This window comes from Ranitomeya variabilis, chromosome 8 (assembly GCF_051348905.1).
Source record: "Ranitomeya variabilis isolate aRanVar5 chromosome 8, aRanVar5.hap1, whole genome shotgun sequence".
In the NCBI taxonomy this organism is placed as follows: Eukaryota; Metazoa; Chordata; class Amphibia; order Anura; family Dendrobatidae; genus Ranitomeya; species Ranitomeya variabilis.
Window position 1 is genome coordinate 13169709 of NC_135239.1, and position 17143 is coordinate 13186851.

General features: G+C 49.3%; 1 protein-coding gene across 5 annotated transcripts in view; it reads left to right on the forward strand.

Moving 5' to 3' along the window:
* The window catches only part of SLC44A5 (solute carrier family 44 member 5), a 117416-nt gene that overhangs the window by 48501 nt on the left and 51772 nt on the right, over positions 1 to 17143 (forward strand). For 2 of the 5 annotated variants that reach the window (XM_077277569.1, XM_077277566.1), the window contains exons 1-3: positions 6429 to 6632; positions 11642 to 11690; positions 16528 to 16601. In XM_077277569.1, the coding sequence (XP_077133684.1) occupies positions 6590 to 6632; positions 11642 to 11690; positions 16528 to 16601 (166 nt within the window). In that variant the 5' untranslated portion in view covers positions 6429 to 6589. Of the gene's footprint in view, positions 1 to 6410; positions 6633 to 11641; positions 11691 to 16527; positions 16602 to 17143 lie in introns of those variants that run through there. The other 3 variants (XM_077277570.1, XM_077277567.1, XM_077277568.1) reach the window with 2 other exon arrangements.

Below are 17143 nucleotides of genomic sequence, written 5' to 3' on the forward strand. Positions count from 1 at the left end.
GGCCAAATTCGATGCCAAGGACTTTTGCAGAGACTTTGGGTCCTGGAAGGGTGTCCGGGAGATCAAAACCAGGATCTCCTCCTCCCAGCCAGAGACTCTCACACTTATCCCGGTTGATCTTGGACCCGGATGCCTCCGAGTAGCGATCTACCTCTGACATCAGCCACCCTGCCTCCTCGTGAGAGGAAGCAAACACAGTGACATCATCGGCATACGCCACCACCCTCAGAGTGGCTTCCGGTGCTGCCTGATCCATCCCGATCCCGGCCAACGGTCCACGCTCCACCCTCCTAAGAAGAGGGTCAATCGCAAACACGTACAGCAGCGGGCTCAAGGGACAACCCTGGCGAACACCGGACCCAACCTCAAAAGGGCTACCAATCCAACCATTCACAAGCGGGAAACTCTCTGCCCCACTGTACAAGGTCTTAAGCCAATCAACAAACCCCCCCGGCAGGCCATATCTCAGAAGGACGGACCAGAGGTACTCGTGATTAACCCGATCAAACGCTTTTGCCTGGTCCAGTGACAGCATGTACCCCTTCCAGTGACCAGCCCTACCCTGCTCCACTGCCTCTCGGACACAGAGCACAGCACTAAATGTGCTGCGGCCTGGAACAGAGCAATGCTGGGCCCCCGAAAGGAGTCGGGGTGCAAATTTCACCAGCCGATTAAACAGCACCTTTGCCAGAACCTTCCTGTCTGCATTGAGAAGCGCTATGGGACGCCAATTCTCAATGCAAGACGGGTCCTTACCCTTTGACAAGATGATCAGAGCAGACCTCCTCATTGACTTCGGCAGAGTGCCCGAGGAAAGACACTCATTGAATACCTCAGTCAAGAGGGGAACCAAAACGTCCTTAAAGGTCTTATAGAATTCAGATGTTAAGCCATCTGGACCAGGCGATTTTTTGGGAGCAAGCCCTTCAATCGCCAACTGAACTTCCTCTTCCCTGATCATTTCTGTCAAAACGTCAAGAGAGGGGTCTACCCCTGGTTCGGGGACAGCTTCTGCCAGGAAAGCCGACATCTCATCCCAATCAAGATCCCTCTTCCCCAAGAGGTGCGAGTAGAAGGATCTGACAACCTCCAGGATCCCTGATCTGGATCGCCTCAGGGACCCCGTAGTGTCGACCAGTCCTGTAACCACTTTACTATTCACTGACATCTTGCAGTTTCTGTAAGGGTCGGGCGAGCGGTACTTCCCGTAATCCCTCTCAAAAACCAAAGATGCATGTCTATCGTACTGACACCTCATAAGCAAAGATTTCACTCTGGAGATCTCCTCGCGGCTACCTCCAGTTGAGACAAGATGCTCGAGTTTCCTCCTCAGACCCTGATACAGGCGGTACCTGCTCAGACTCCTGAGGCTCGAGAGCTGGCGGAAGAATCTCGCCACCCTTTCCTTGAACATCTCCCACCACTCTGACCTACTACTACAAAGATCCAGTAAGGGTACCTGGCTCTGAAGAAAATCCTCAAAGGACTGTCTTATCTCCGCTTCTTCCAAGAGAGACGAATTGAGCCTCCAAAAGCCTCTTCCCATCCGGAGGGTCTCTGTAACATTCAGAGAAAACAAAATTAAACAGTGGTCGGAGAACTCCACCTCAACAACAGACACTGCTGAAGAGACAGCTTCCTCCTTTAAATAAAACCTATCTATTCTGGACCTACAGTTACCTCTATGATAGGTGAACCCCTCGTGGCCTGGGGTGTGCCGAATGTGGACATCCACCAGGCGAGCCTCACTAGCTATACTATTAAGGGCGACGCTATCATAAGTCAGCTTGTCTCTGGAACCTCCTCTATCTCGGGGCCTCGTGACAGCATTGAAGTCCCCTCCAAAGACAACCTGCCGACTTGTAAAAAGGTAGGGCTTGATCCTCATAAAGAGACACTTCCGGTCCCACTTAGATTGGGGACCATAGATGTTAATGAGCCGGAGCTCTTGTCCCTTCATGAGGACATCTAAGATCAGGCACCTCCCCATTTCTAACTCAATAACCCGTCGGCATTCCACCGGTGCGGTAAAAAGGACCGCCACTCCGCTATACGGCTCGGCCGCAAGAGACCAATAGGAGGGCCCGAGTCTCCACTCCCTCTTAGCTTTAAACACATCTGCCATGTTTGGCAGCCTGGTCTCTTGCAAAAAGAAAATGTCAGCTTCAACCCGGCTGAGAAAATCAAAGGCCGCAAATCTAGCTGTATTTGACTTTATGCTGGCGACATTAATGGACGCCAGCGTCAACGGAGTGGGTTCCGCCATCATTGGTGATTGAGTTAGATGGCTTTCTTTTTCCCACTCCCCTTATCCTCTGCCTCAGAGGAGGAATCCTTCCCCCTCTTTAATGACATGGAGGTATCCATTTCCACGCGTTTTTTATTTTTTTCGTCCTCGTCTCCGGACTCTGGGCCAGTCCCTCCCTCCAAGGATCTTACGTTCCCAGAAGGAGGAGACTCGGCGCCCCCTGTGAGCCCCGCCGAAGCCAGAACCTCACCCTCAGCTTCCTCCTCAGAGGAAGAGATGTTTTCAAGGGCTTGGAACCGGTTAGAAAGACCAACCAGAGGGGAGTCGGTTTTTCCTTCCTTAGGTACCTTGGTCAGAGTGAGAGAAGATTTTTTACCTCCCTTCTTTCTCTTCTTTTTGGTGCCGAGCTTACGCTTGTCCTCTAGCCACTGCCTATTATCCTCATCCATACTTTCATAATGGGAGGACTCTGAGGCAGTGGCACTCTCCTCCCTGTGGATCCTCCTGACCTCCTCATCCAACTCATCATCCCTTGGGGCCTCAGCAGCAAGACTGGCATCCAGGACAGGGGCCGCCCCAGTAGCCCGAGGCTCGCCCAGCTCCCTATCCTGTCTGCGCTTGTCTAGACGCCTTAGCTGGGCAGGCGTCTTTTTATTGCTTTTCTTCCTTGGCCCCTCAGCTCCCTCACCCTTGCTAGTCCCTTCCCCAGCAGAATCAGCCTCACGGCTTTCTCCCACCGGGGTCACGACTGCGTTAGCGAAGGAGCGAGGACAACGGCTGAATGGGTGACCTAACTCACCACACAGGTGGCACCTAATCTCCACACAAGATGCAGCAAGATGGCCGACATCCCCACACAATGCACACTTCTGCACAGTGCAGTTTGCGCTGAAGTGTGTGGGGTCGCCGCACTTGTGACAGAGCTTCGGTTGCCCCTGGTAGAAGACCAGGATACGATCCCTACCCAGGAAGGCAGATGATGGTATGTGGGCAACCGTACCACCTGAACGCTTAAGTTTTACCATAAACGTCCAGGCCCCTGACCAGATACCAAACTCGTCACGGTTTTTCTTTGGCATCTCCACTACCTCTCCATACCGGCCAAGCCACGTCATGATGTCATAACAAGAAAGCGACTCGTTACATGTCATCACGGTCACTTTCTTGACTTGATTTTGGCGAGACACCGCCTGAACGGCAAAGTCTCGCCAGCCGGGCTCATTTTTTGCCAACTCATAGTTCGACCAGAAAAGTTCAAGCCCCTCCGGCCGAACAAAGCTGACATCAAACTCAGGTGTGGAATAGGGATGTATCAAGGCGTAGATGTCAATCGCCTTGAAGCCCATCCTCAGCAGGAGCTCCACAACCTTCGACCTTGGAGGACACGCATCACTGCCCCTCCACCGAAGACGGACCACATTCCTACGCACACTACCCGGCCCGGCTGTTGGGAGGGACCACACTGTATCCCCCCCTCTTTGCTCTCGGAAGGCCCCGAGGCCATGCCTCTCTATCCAGAAGGATAGATCAACCTCTCGACCCTCTACCATTAGTGATCTCTCTCCCTTCTTTAGAGCCTCCAGGAGACGCCGTTGCAACATGCCGTCCCCAGAGCCCAGAGACGAGGAGGACGCCCTATTTCCCCCGGAGGTGACAGCGGCATAACTCCTGACAGGTGCTGCCACCACCGGGGGGGCAACCGGACCAGTGACCACATCCACACCAACAGTATCACCATTACCCACCTCCATAACCTCCTCACCCTCCACCAAACCAGCAACCACACCACTAGACAAAGAGTTTTCCTCATCCATACCCACCACCACATTCACTCCTGCTGGACCAGTGACAACAGGGGGTGACATTTTGGCCTCCGCATCATCAGGCACAAGGGGCTGAGTCTCCTCCACAGAACTGGAGGTGACCTCACCCCTGGTTTTATGTGTGCCCTCCGCATCATCAGTTGATATTTTCCGCTGCTTCATGGTTGCTACCAGGCGCCGCTGATCTTTCGCTGTTGTGAGGCACCGCTGATCCTTAGCATCAGGATCTTGTTGACCAGCGGCGCCAACACAGAACAGGACTTTGGTGGGAGGACCGGAACGCCCAGCCCCGGTAACCCCCTCACACTGCCGCCGCTTCTCAACTAAGTGATCAGCGGCAACAGCATTCAGGGGCACCGAGGCTACCGGAGCTGCCCCTGACACCGGGCTGCTCCCCCCTCCCACTGGGGAGCGCACCACAGTATCGTGGCCTGATTTTTCGCCCGCCGCCGGGCCGCCCTCACTGTCCAGCCTCTCGGCTGATGCACCTGCTGCTACGTCCCTGCTACTACAAGCAGAAACGGAGCTCTGCGCCTCACTACATTGCTTTGTAGTCTCCCCGCGCCTTTGCACCGGATCCACAGCAGAACCCGGGCTGGGCTGGGCAACGGAGCTTATACAGCGAGCTGACCCTGCAGCCGACTCAGGGGGTACAGGGAGGGGGGCATATACATAGCTTACCGCTTCCTGCAGCTTCGGTTTGATCTTCTTCACCTTTTTTTTCCGGCCCCCAGGTGCCTCCTCTGGCAAATCATCACCAAGATGGAAGTTCTGAAGGCACACTGGGGACTCCAGGAGCTTGATCTCCGCCATTAGTGCCCCTCCCTGGCCGATGTCACTGTCATCCCCAGAGCCAGCAGAACTGCGACGAGATGTCATTGTCACCTGTCCAGCAGGGAGCTCGCTGCACGTGGCCTGTGAGTGACTAAGCAGGCTGCCAGGTGGGGCTTTCTGCTGGTCATCATCCTCCTCCTCATCATCATCATCCACCTGGCACTCAGGCTGCAGCCCCATCTGCCTTTGCTCTCTGTTATCAGCCATTTCTCTGAATCGATCTTCATTAATAAGTTTTTCCTTAAATGGTCCACTTTTTTCTCTGATGAGAGCTTTTCTGACTTCAAGCTCATTGATGTCATCCTTCAGTCTCCTTACCTCTGCCTGGAGCTGATTCTTTCTCGGTTTGGAGGAACCTGCAGCTTTGTTGCTTGTGCAGCGCAGCTCCTCTTGGAGCCTCGTGATGGTCTTGCTTGCGTCTTCATACTCACGGAGGTGGCTCATGACCCGGGAGGCATAGGTGGACACAGACTCCCGGGGGCTCTGCAGCGCCCAACCCTCCTCAGTGAGGTCGGCCTCACCTCCGTGAGCACTCAGCTTTCCTCCGGAAGGGCCGCCATCCTGCACGCTAGCGGGCTTCTCCTCCATGGAAGCCTTGCGGCTTCTCTGGGTCTCTGCAGACCTGGGGGGAGTAGGAGCCACATTGCTGCGACTCCTGGTGGAGCGTCTCACCCCCGAATCTTCTGATGTGCAGGCTGGTTGCTGGTTCCTTCTGCCCCCCGCCAGCCTGGTCCGGGAAGCAGAAGCCTGGGACTTGGCTCCTTCACTCATCCCAGGAAACCCACTCCCTCCCTGGGTAAGAGAGAGAGCAGGTCCCCGGGTGGAGAGGTGGTGGTTCTCAGGAGCTCAGGAGCACACTGCAGGTTCAGCAGCGACCGCACCCACAATCAGCACAGTGAGTAGCAGCTGAGCAGAGCTGCACCCACTATCCTGCTGGTGCAGTCACTGTGTACATACATTACATTACTGATCCTGAGTTACATCCTGTATTATACTCCAGAGCTGCACTCACTATTCTGCTGGTGCAGTCACTGTGTACATACATTACATTACTGATCCTGAGTTACATCCTGTATTATATTCCAGAGCTGCACTCACTATTCTGCTGGTGCAGTCACTGTGTGCATACATTACATTACTGATCCTGAGTTACATCCTGTATTATACTCCAGAACTGCACTCACTATTCTGCTGGTGCAGTCACTGTGTACATACATTACATTACTGATCCTGAGTTACATCCTGTATTATACTCCAGAGCTGCACTCACTATTCTGCTGGTGCAGTCACTGTGTACATACATTACTGATCCTGAGTTACATCCTGTATTATACTCCATAGCTGCACTCACTATTCTGCTGGTGCAGTCACTGTGTACATACATTACATTACTGATCCTGAGTTACCTGCTGCATTATACTCCGGAGCTGCGCTCTTTCGGTGCAGTTGGTATTAGGACAGTGTGTTGCTCAGTGCGAGGACATGAGTGGAAGGTGTGATTTCTCAGTGTGGGCCGGGCCGCTGGCTCCCACAGTCGCTGACTCTTCCTGCAGCAGACGGAGCCTCTGAACAGGTTTATTTTTAACCTAGTTAAAGAGCGTTTTGTTCGCCGTCTCATGTGCTGGAATCGCGGCTTATTACCTTCACTAAAAATATCCCGGAGGAGAGAAGACGCTGCAGAGACATGGCCAGTGACAGCGGCGAGGAGAACTACTACGGGAAACACGGTAAATGAGGCCCTTTAATACCTGTCAGGTCGCGGTGTAAAGTTCATCATGTAAATATCCCGTGCGTGAGCTCGACACTAGGAACTGAGCGACATTCAGCGAGAGGGCGCCATGTAACGATACACCACCCAAACACACGGGGGTAACTATACACAGACTGTAAGGCCACGGTCACACTAGCAGTATTGGGTCAGTATTTGACATCAGAATTTGTAAGATAAAACCAGGAGTGGGTGATAAATACAGAAGTGGTGCAGATGTTTCTATTATACTTTTCCTCTATTTGTTCCACTCCTGGTTTTGGCTACAAATACTGATGTAAAATACTGACCAAATACTGCTAGTGTGACGGCAGCCTAACAGTCAGAGGTGTAACGACAACAGGTGCAGGGGTTGGAATCGCACCCGGGCCTTGGAGCCTAGGGGGCCCTAAAAGTCCCTTTGGCCTATAGAAAAAGACTTGCTATTAAAGATTTAAAATATTTGGGGACCCCGTTGGAGCCTTTGGATCGGGGCCCATGAGTTTCAAGTTACGCCACTGCACACAGTGTTTTACTGCTGTTATTTTGTGCGAAAAAAATGCCATAGAAAATGATAAAATGTGTTTATAATAAGTTATTTGTGCCAATATTAGATAAAAATTAACAAAGTTTTGTCAACTTCTGTTTTGCACAAATATTTGCACCTTTTATTTTATGTCGGTCACGCTACTTTTCTATGTTATGAACAGGGGTAGGGCTGGGGCTGGCGAGGAGTAGGGGCTGGGGAGGGATAGGGCTGAGGCTGGGGCTGGAGTAGGGGTAGGGCAGGGTGTGGGGAAGAGCAGGGGCTGGGGGAGGGTTGGAGTATTGGTAGGGCAGGGGCTGGGGGAGGGATAGGGCTGGGGCTGGAGTAGGTAGGGCAGGGGCTGGGGAAGAGCAGGGGCTGGGGAGGGATAGGGCTGAGGCTGGGGCTGGAGTAGGGGTAGGGCAGGGTGTGGGGAAGAGCAGGGGCTGGGGGAGGGTTGGAGTATTGGTAGGGCAGGGGCTGGGGGAGGGATAGGGCTGGGGCTGGAGTAGGGGTAGGGCAGGGGCTGGGGAAGAGCAGGGGCTGGGGAGGGATAGGGCTGAGGCTGGGGCTGGAGTAGGGGTAGGGCAGGGGCTGGGGAAGAGCAAGGGATGAGGAAGAGCAGGGGCTGGGGGAGGGCTTGAGTAGGGGTAGGGCAGGGGCTGGGGAAGAGCAGGGGCTGGGGGAGGGCTGGAGTCGGGGTAGGGCAGGGGCTGGGGAAGAGCAGGGGCTGTGGGAGGGCTGGAGTATTGGTAGGGCAGGGGCTGGGGGAGGGATAGGGCTGGTGCTGAAGTAGGGGTAGGGCAGGGGCTGGAGTAGGGCAGGGGCTGTGGAAGGGCAGGGGCTGGGGAAGAGCAGGGGCTGGTGGAGGGCTGAGGCTGGGGGAGGGATAGGGCTGGAGTAGGGGTAGGGAAGGGGCAGGGGCTGGAATATGGGTAGGGCTGGGGAAGAGCAGGGGCTGGGGGAGGGCTGGAGTAGGGGTAGGGCAGGGGCTGGGGTAGGGCAGGGGTTGGGGAAGAGCAGGGTCTGGAGTATGGGTAGGGCAGGGGCTGGAGTAGGGGTAGGGCAGGGGCTGGGGAAGAGCAGGGGCTGTGGGAGGGCTGGAGTAGGGGTAGGGCAGGGGCTGGGGGAGGGCTGGAGTAGGGGTAGGGCAGGGGCTGGGTTAGGACAGGGGCACGGAAAGGGCAGGGCCAGTCTCAGGGGCATGGGCTGGGCCAAGGGCAGGGTCAGGGTAAATTTGTGCTGACATATACATTTTCAATTGCTGGCGTACAATCAGTCACAGGCGGCACAGTTATTAAGGAGCGCGCGCCTCTTCATGAATTCATCTTCTCTTTCACCAGACGCAACTGTATAAGATCAGTACTTGAAATGTAAGTCTTAGCAAATTCTCCCCAAATTGTCTCAGTCTGAGTTTTTTGGGGGGTCCGCAGAATTTTCTTTGAGATTCCTGATGGGCGCAGTGCGGGGGGTTTGTGGCAATTTGTGGCCATTAACTTCAATAGGAAACTGAGAGATATGAATGAAACTGTCTGAAAGAAGACGACATCCGCACATTCCATGCGTCGCATCTTGCTACGCATGAGTTTTATGTGTAGTTGACATTATTTATTTTCCAGCACTTCTATGTTTTTTTCTGTATGGGAAAATGGCAAAATAAAAAAAAAGCTCTGGAGAGAAAATTCTTGAAATTGATGTCAATTTTTTTTTTTTGCAATCGTTTTAAAAAGAAGTGTTGTAAAGGAGCTCTGCAGAAATACATCATTAAAAAAAATGGTCACTCCGCTCTCCCCATTGACTGAGGGGTCGGGAGTGATGGCTTCTGGAGAAGCAGAGGATGCAGATGTATGGGGCAGTCAGTAGGGATAGTTTGCCTTATTACCATATAATGGGGACGGGTACCTTTAATAGAAAAGTGTCTCTTATTCGAGACCTCAGTAGAGAGAGCGCCTCTCACTCTGGAGGACCTGCCCTGTCCTGCATTACATTCAGCATTGCAATACTTCCTTACTCCAGTGGTGGCGCTGCAGCAACATTGAACACTCACGGCCAGGCTTTTACACCGATCACAGCCGATCGCCTGTGGTCAGCAGAAAATTGGGTAAATCTTTTAACAAAGGGAGGTTTTCCAAAGAGAATAACCCTTTTACTGGGGATGAGCAGTTGGAACCAACCAGGTGATAACTAGATCAGTGCGGCTCTGACTGCGAGGACCCCACTGATTGCCAAGATGGGGCACTTTTATCCCTGCTAGAATGCTGCAGTTGCACATGCTCGACCGCCGTGCCATTTATTTCCTACATATTTCTGGACAAAGCCGAATAAAGCAAAGTCCCTTTAGAAAATGAACGGAACATTGCGCCAACATTCACACTACTAATGGGGATCAAAGTGCCTCTTTCTTGCCATCGTTGGGGGACACTGCAGTCCGGACCCCCACTGATCTAAAAGTTATTGCCTATCCCCTGAATAGGTGATAATTTACTACAACCGGGTTGAAAGTTTCCAGTTTTTGCTTCTATTTTATTCCCTTTTCTCCCCTGATAATTCAGTTATTATTTTTGTTTTATAATCCGCCACATGGTCCCCGGAATTGTGGGCCTTTATATTTATCGCTATTTTTCATGGTCCTTTACAATGGTGCGTGGCTCACAGTCATTCTGGGGGTTTGTTATAAGGCTGCTCTGCATCATTACAGATTTACTTTTAATTAATGCTGTAAATTACAGGGTCCAGTCTCCGTCGCCTCTTAATAATTTTGTTGGCACTTTCTTCTTTATCACCAGAGGTGTAAATATCTGACCTGATCGTCGGTTACAATCTTTGTTACTTTGGTTTGTTAGTTCTTTGTGTTGCACCATTTCAGATATTCCCTTTCAGCAAGCAGAGATTTTGAGAGTTTTCTTTCTGCAAGAATGAGTTAATCCCGATAAGTAAATGTCTCGCGCTCCTGGTATTCTCCGCACCCACATGGGATTTGTTGTCACACTGCGGAGACTGATAAGGAAACACTAATACAACAATGGGGGCGAAGTCCGGTAGTTAATAGGTTAAATATTTAATCCCATACATTACATGGCAGACCGACAAAATCAACATCCAGGGCTGGCATTCATCTGAAAAGGACTGTGTTGTACTCATCTACTATCGGCCAATCGGCATTTGTGGGTGTGTTTTCAGCTGGCGATGGGCGGGTCTATCTTACCATGCTCCTCCTCCCACATGTCCTCTTCAGCTCTGTGCCAGGCTTAGTATCCAGCCCTCTAAACCCTGCTTCTTGGAATTGTATATTGGGTTCTGTTAGCGCCCCCTTGTTTAGCCCTTTACAAGCAGTACTTTTTCTCTCGTGCATTCAGGTAAATGTTCCTAGCTTGGACCATGCGCTTTGACTTATAATATATTTATAGAATGGCACTGAGTGTTTCCAACACCTTGTGTAACAGGTTTATTGCTGGGTTCCTGTCATCGGCCGCAGCCTGCTGTGCAAACATAGGATGTGATAACAATGACGGGGATCACCCCCGAGACCCCCACACAGAATAATATGAACTCTGTTCAGGGCGTGTTGGAGAGAGTGGCTTTTGCCTAAGGGACCATTTTTTTATGGGGACTGCAAGGACTGTACTCCCAGGAGCAACCTGAGAATGGAATACTTGAACTTTCAATGCCCTGGATCACAGGGACTTTATCATTAACCCCATCAATGTCTAGACCTCCAGTAACATTATGATATACTCTTTTATTATTTGGTTGTATGGCGGTGTTATTTGGACACAGAATGGCAGCGTTGTGTTAAAATTATATGGCAGTGTTATATGGGTAATATCCATACAGTATCTAAACAATACTACCATAAAAGATAGTGTATGGCGGTATTGTTTGGACATAGAACGATCGTTTCATTTATTTTTTGAATGACAAATAAACAATGAATGAGATATATACGGTATTATTATGGTGGTATTATTTTGATACTATATGTAAGTGTTGGGCACTGTATGGTATGTGGAAAGTATGTAGCAGTGTAATGTGGGCAAAAAATTGTAATGTTATTTGAATAATATATAAAGGGACTATTTAGACAGTGTATGTCAGTATTATTTAGACAAAGAATTGCAGGATTTTGTGGGTAACGTATTGCAGTATTATTTTGGTACAGTATGATGTAGAAAATATTTAGACAGTGTATGGCAGTACTATTGGGACATTAAGTGGCAATATTATGTGAGAAGTATGCATAGCAGTGTTATTATGTGGGTAATATATGATAGTGGAATTGCAGCACTGTACTTTAGACAGTGTATGGCGGCATTATTTGGACATGTAATAATAGTTTCATTTTTTTTAATGGTGCAATGCTGAAAATATGTCCAAGAACTGTTATGTTATGGGACATAGAAGTATTTCCTAGAACTGTGGATATTGCATGGATTTTATGTCACCATTTCTGTTCTGTGTTGCAGGTGAGCCGAGGAAGTTTGATCCAAAGTTTAAGGGACCCATTGGAAACCGGTAAGTGTGTCCCCATACTCCATACTCCATCCCCATACACCAGACTCCATAGCTTTACATTCAGCATCTGGCATCTTATTACATTTTGCACAGGACTTCATCTTTTCAGTTCTACATGGTTTGTTCCAGGAAATATAATTATATAATTGTTCTTTATTTTGATGGCGAACGTTTATCCCTATTCCCCAAAAATTTTAATAAGACGCGCCCTGAAACTATGGCATTGCAATAAAAAATAGCTCATATAACCATATTCATCACATCACAGCACATCCTAAACTAAGAGACCCCACAACAGGCCCCAAAAACAAATACAAACTATGGACTAAAGCCCCTCAATATATACAGACCCCAGGCAAGACCTTCAAAACATATACAGAACTCACACCAGGCCCCGTAGACAAATACAGACTACTGACCCAGCCCCTCAATATATACAGACCCCAGAACAGACCCCCAAAATTAAACAGACCCAGAAGACAAATAGAAGCCCCTCAAACAAAGTACTGAGACTATATAACTTGATACCGACCCTAGATGAGTCTCCTAAATATATATAGACCCCAGATGAGACCCTCTAAATCAATACAGAATCAACACTAAGCCCCTAAACATGTACAGACCCCAGACCAATCCCCCTAATTAAATGCAAATCCCAGACCAGACCCCCTAGAGTAATATAAACACCTGACAAGACCCAAAATCAAAGCCCATAAATGAATACAGGCCTGAGTCCAACCCCCCAAAACATATTCAGACCCCATGCCAAGCCCCTAACCAAAAAATCAGACCCCACAGAGTAATGCAGACCGTAAACTAGACCCCCAAAATAAATTAAGATCTCAAAACAAACATGACAAATAAATGCCGACCATGGACAACCCCTTGATGAATACAGACCCCAGACCAGATCATCTGGAATAATACTGACGCCATAAATAAATGCAGACCCCAGACCAGACCCCCTCAATGCAGATGTAAAGGGGGGCTTACTGTGCATTCTGGGAACGTTTCTGAGAATGTCTTTATCTAATGAATGTAATTGTCTCGGTGGAGACAGCTGTGTCGGTGCCAGTGTCATCTCACAGCCCCGACGCGCGTCGTGGTGTCACTCCGCTCCCGGGCATTTGGTCTTTCTACTTCTATAGACTATTAAAATGAAGCTAATTAAGAGAGAAACACTTTTCCATCGCTTGATACGGGGCACAGAATAGGGCTCTTTTTTGGCAGCGGATGCAGCTTTTGTGACTAGCGCGTCCCCATCTGACCACTCTCGGTGCCCCGCACGTTCTTCATAAACAGCTATCAAGCTGTCTGACTCGTCTTCTGTGCCAGCGTGGTAGGATTGTGCGAAGCTGACAGATGCCACCATTGAGAAAGATCCGGAAGAATTCCAGAAATGTATCTGTGTGCACATTACCATAGATGCCCCCACATTCTCCGCAGCCTGACAGCCGCCTTCACTCCTCTCCCGGGAGCGCGGTGAATGTGTCGCTTCCGTGTCATTCTCCAGAATCTCATGAATACAGAGCGGCCTCATCTTCTGGCTCTACAGCCCCGTCCATCTAAGTGCTCCGATGATCAGATGTCTATGGAAGTTGCAAAAATTCACCCCAAATCCACCTGTGGAATTCGCTGCAAAACCGGCATGTGTATTGTGCGGAAAATTCTGCAAATTAGTGCCGAATCGCCATGGATTAAAGATGATTTGTTTTCCCAAATTGTCCTAAATGTTCCAGTTTACGATGATGTTACCACCTGTTCCCTACAGATGAGAAGTCTTCATCCAGGTCCTTAAGTAATCCAAGGCTTTGTTCACACTGATGTCCTGAGAAATTTTGGGGTCGGATCCGCTCCAGAATTTTTCTAGAAAAACTTTTCAAGAACCATTTAGAAAAACCTTCCTGTTCAATTCAATGGAAAATCCACTTCGCTGTTTATATGGCACATTTTGTAATGATTTAGTTTTGAAAAACTTGTAACAGTAAAAAGAAAAAAAAAAGGAGCGACTTCTTGGAGGTAGATTCGCTTGACACCTGAGCAATCAAAAGTCTGTAAGACACGTCTGTAGGAATAAGAAAAAATTCTTAAAAAAACTTCTGCTAAGAATTCCAAACAGAAAAGGAAAAAAAAGTCTCTAAAAAACCAAACAAACAAAAAAAGAAAAACAACTAAAAAAGGACGTAGGTGATTCTGCATTGTTCTCAGGATAAATGGGGGGTTGCGGAGGTTGGACCCCCACTCACCATAAAATAATACCTTGTCCTAGGGATAGTCCATCACTTTATAAGATGGGAAAACTCTGTTAGTAAAGGACTACAAACATTCCCTTAAGGAAACATTCCAGCTCTAGGGATTACACCTATTTTGTCAGGAACATTCCTTTAAACCGGCATCATCACATTTCGTGGATTTTCGGACTCGCCAGGACGCAGCCGCCATTTACTTCTCGAGCGGCTACTTTCAGTGTCCGTTTGCACTGTGCACCTGCATTAGATAATCCCTTAGATAAAACGCAGAATTATCAGACTTTCTGAATTCTCAGATGCCAGATGAAAGGAATTTTGATTAAGTGAAATAAGAATATTCCGGGCCGGGTTCTCTTTAAGTCTGTAAAGCGGTGACTGCGTCTCGTTCCGGCGGTGTTGACTTAGATCTGCTTATCTGGCAAAGGCGTTTCAAGGGGAAGTGAAATGTCAGGAATAATTTCGCAGCGGCGCTGCGCCTTCACCTGGTGATAGCATCTAATCACCTCTCTCCATGTTCCGGAAGGTTCTAGACGCAGTCAGATCTCCGCCTGTCAGTCCCTCACACTGCTGAGCGCCATCTCAATAGTCCGTTCTGCAGCCGCGCTGCGTTTCCCGCGACTCTGGATTTAGAACCTGAGGGTAATTAAGGGGAAGCTAGGAATTAAGTGCGCAGAGGCGAGATGTCAGAGAGCGGGAGAATAGGGCGAGGGAGACGGACGTCTTATTAAAGCTTCCGCTGTGGTAACGATCTGACTATCAGGAGGCAGAAATGTTCAGCGTCTCGTGACGTCTCACATCCAGCGCGTTTCACATCACAATGTGGACATTTTCATTTTATGGCAGCCGTCGCTTTGGCGGTCAGTCACGGGTTTGTGTCAAGCTGATGCGATGCAGGCAATACTGTATGTGTAAGCGGGGGCTTCTGTAAAGGAGCTGGGGGCCTTGTATGGAAGTGGGGGGCCCTGTAAGGAAGCGGGGGACACTGTAAGGAAATGTGAGTCCCTGTAAGGAAGCGTGAGTCCCTGTAAAAAAGCCGGGGTCCTGTAAGGAAAGGGAGGGGGCCCTGTAAGGAAGCGGGGGACCCTGTAAAGAAGTGGGGACCCTGTAAAGAAGCGTGGGATCCTGTAAAGAAGTGGGAGGTACTGTAAGGAAGCGGGGGATCCTCTAATTAAGCCTAGGCCCTGTAAGGAAGCAGGGGGATCTGTAATTAAGTATAGGAGGAAAAGAAGAAGCAGCACTCACCCGTTGTCTTCTAGTGTGGAAATTCTTTAATCCATAAAAAAGATCGTTCACACAACAAAGCGGTGCAGGTAGGGCATTGGTAAGGAGAGGGAGCGAGTGAAGACGAGACGAACGACGGCCGTTTCGCGCACAAGCGCTTCTACGGGTCCATGTGAGTTGTGCAGGTAACGTCATTTCCTTTAATAGGCGTGCGGCGTACCACATGTAATACATATAAGTTAAATGATTAAAAACAACAACACTTTCTCTATTTTTTTGCGGATTAGATGAAAATCGACATGTCCAGTTTGTCATTAGGCCCTGTAAAGCAGTGGGCGGTACTGTAAGGAAGTGGGGGACCCTGTAATTAAGCCTGGGTCCTGTAAGAAAGCAAAGGATCTTGTAAGGAAGCAGGGGGTCCTGTAAGGAAGCAGAGGAACCTTTAAGGGAGTGTGGGGCCCTGTAAGGAATCGTGAGGCCCTGTAAAGCAGTGGGCGGTACTGTAAGGAAGTGGGGGACCCTGTAATTAAGCCTGGGTCCTGTAAGAAAGCGTGGGATCTTGTAAGGAAGCAGGGGGTCCTGTAAGGAAGCGGGGGATCCTTTAAGGAAGTGTAGGGCCCTGTAAGGAAGTGGGGGTTCCTGTATGGAAATGGGGGACCCTGTAAAGAATTATGGTTCTCTGTAAGGAAGTTGAGGGGTCATGTATGGAAATGGGGACCCTGAAAGAAAGCAGAGGGTCTCTAAGGAAATGGGGGTCCGGTCAGGAAGCAGGGGTCCTGTAAGTCAGAAGGTTCTGTATGGAAGCGACTGGCCCTATAAGAAAGCGGGGTCTCTGACTCCCACAGTCCAGTAAATTCTGCCCGCTCTTTTCAGCTGGACAGCGCGCACTCTCCTAATTCCATCCACTCGTCAGGTCGATGCCTGTTCACAAGTGTCGCATTTGTTGCAGTACATTTACAGAAGGACGTGGGGAAAACTGCTGCAGCAAATCAGGGGGATTTTGGTGCAGTTTTTCTGACGGATTTGCCAAGTGATCACTTTCCGCTTGGCATGATGATTTTTTATTGATGTTAATTACTAACCACCATCATGCTCTTCGGCCTGACAGGATGATGAGCCTCCTAGTTCTCTCTTGCAGATCCATTTTTACCATTGAAGTCTCCCATAGACTTGGATGCAGCAGCATCCCCCTTCTAGTATTAGCTTTAAGAAATCTCATTTAAACCCACTGAAGTCTGTAGAAATAGGTGGGAAGAAACTTCTGCAAAGACTTTATTTTTTATAACTTTGTGAGAAATCCCATGTAAACGTTCTGTTTCTGATAGATGCTTCACTATAATGCTCGTGTTATTTGTGTCCTTTTTTAGGCACTGCACGGACGTCCTTTGCTGCATTATTTTTGTGGTGGTCATTCTGGGCTACATTGCTCTGGGCATTGTTGGTAAGTGCTGACTATAGATATATACCGCTATATACTGATTACACGGTCCTGCCAGCACCGGCGCCCCCTGCAGTTGGACCATGTCCAGACACGTAGCTGCAGTGTCCTTGCAGCTTTGCCATAAGCGGCTCGTTGCAGAATATTGCAGTCCTATGTAATGGCTGATCATCTCTTATGGAGCAGGTGGTGTTTCCCGGACTGGCCATTAGCCGGCCGGTCGCCATCGGCTGTGTTCTCCATTATATGCTTTATTAGTTTGCAGACGGGCTGTTATTTGGCAGCGATAAGTCTGCAGTCTGGACACAGCCAAGATTCCCCTGTTAGGATAAGAAAGATAATGATTATGAGCCTTCTGTAGTTACTCCTGGCAGCCATCGACTGATTCTCCTCCCGGTCAGTGCCATGACAGCGTCACCAAACTTTTTTTGTTTTATTTTATTGCTTTTAAATAAATGAAGCTGTTTTTATAGGATAAACTGATTTTTTTTGTTGCTCATAGCAACCAATCACAGCGCAGCTTTCATCTTCCTAGAGGAGTTAAA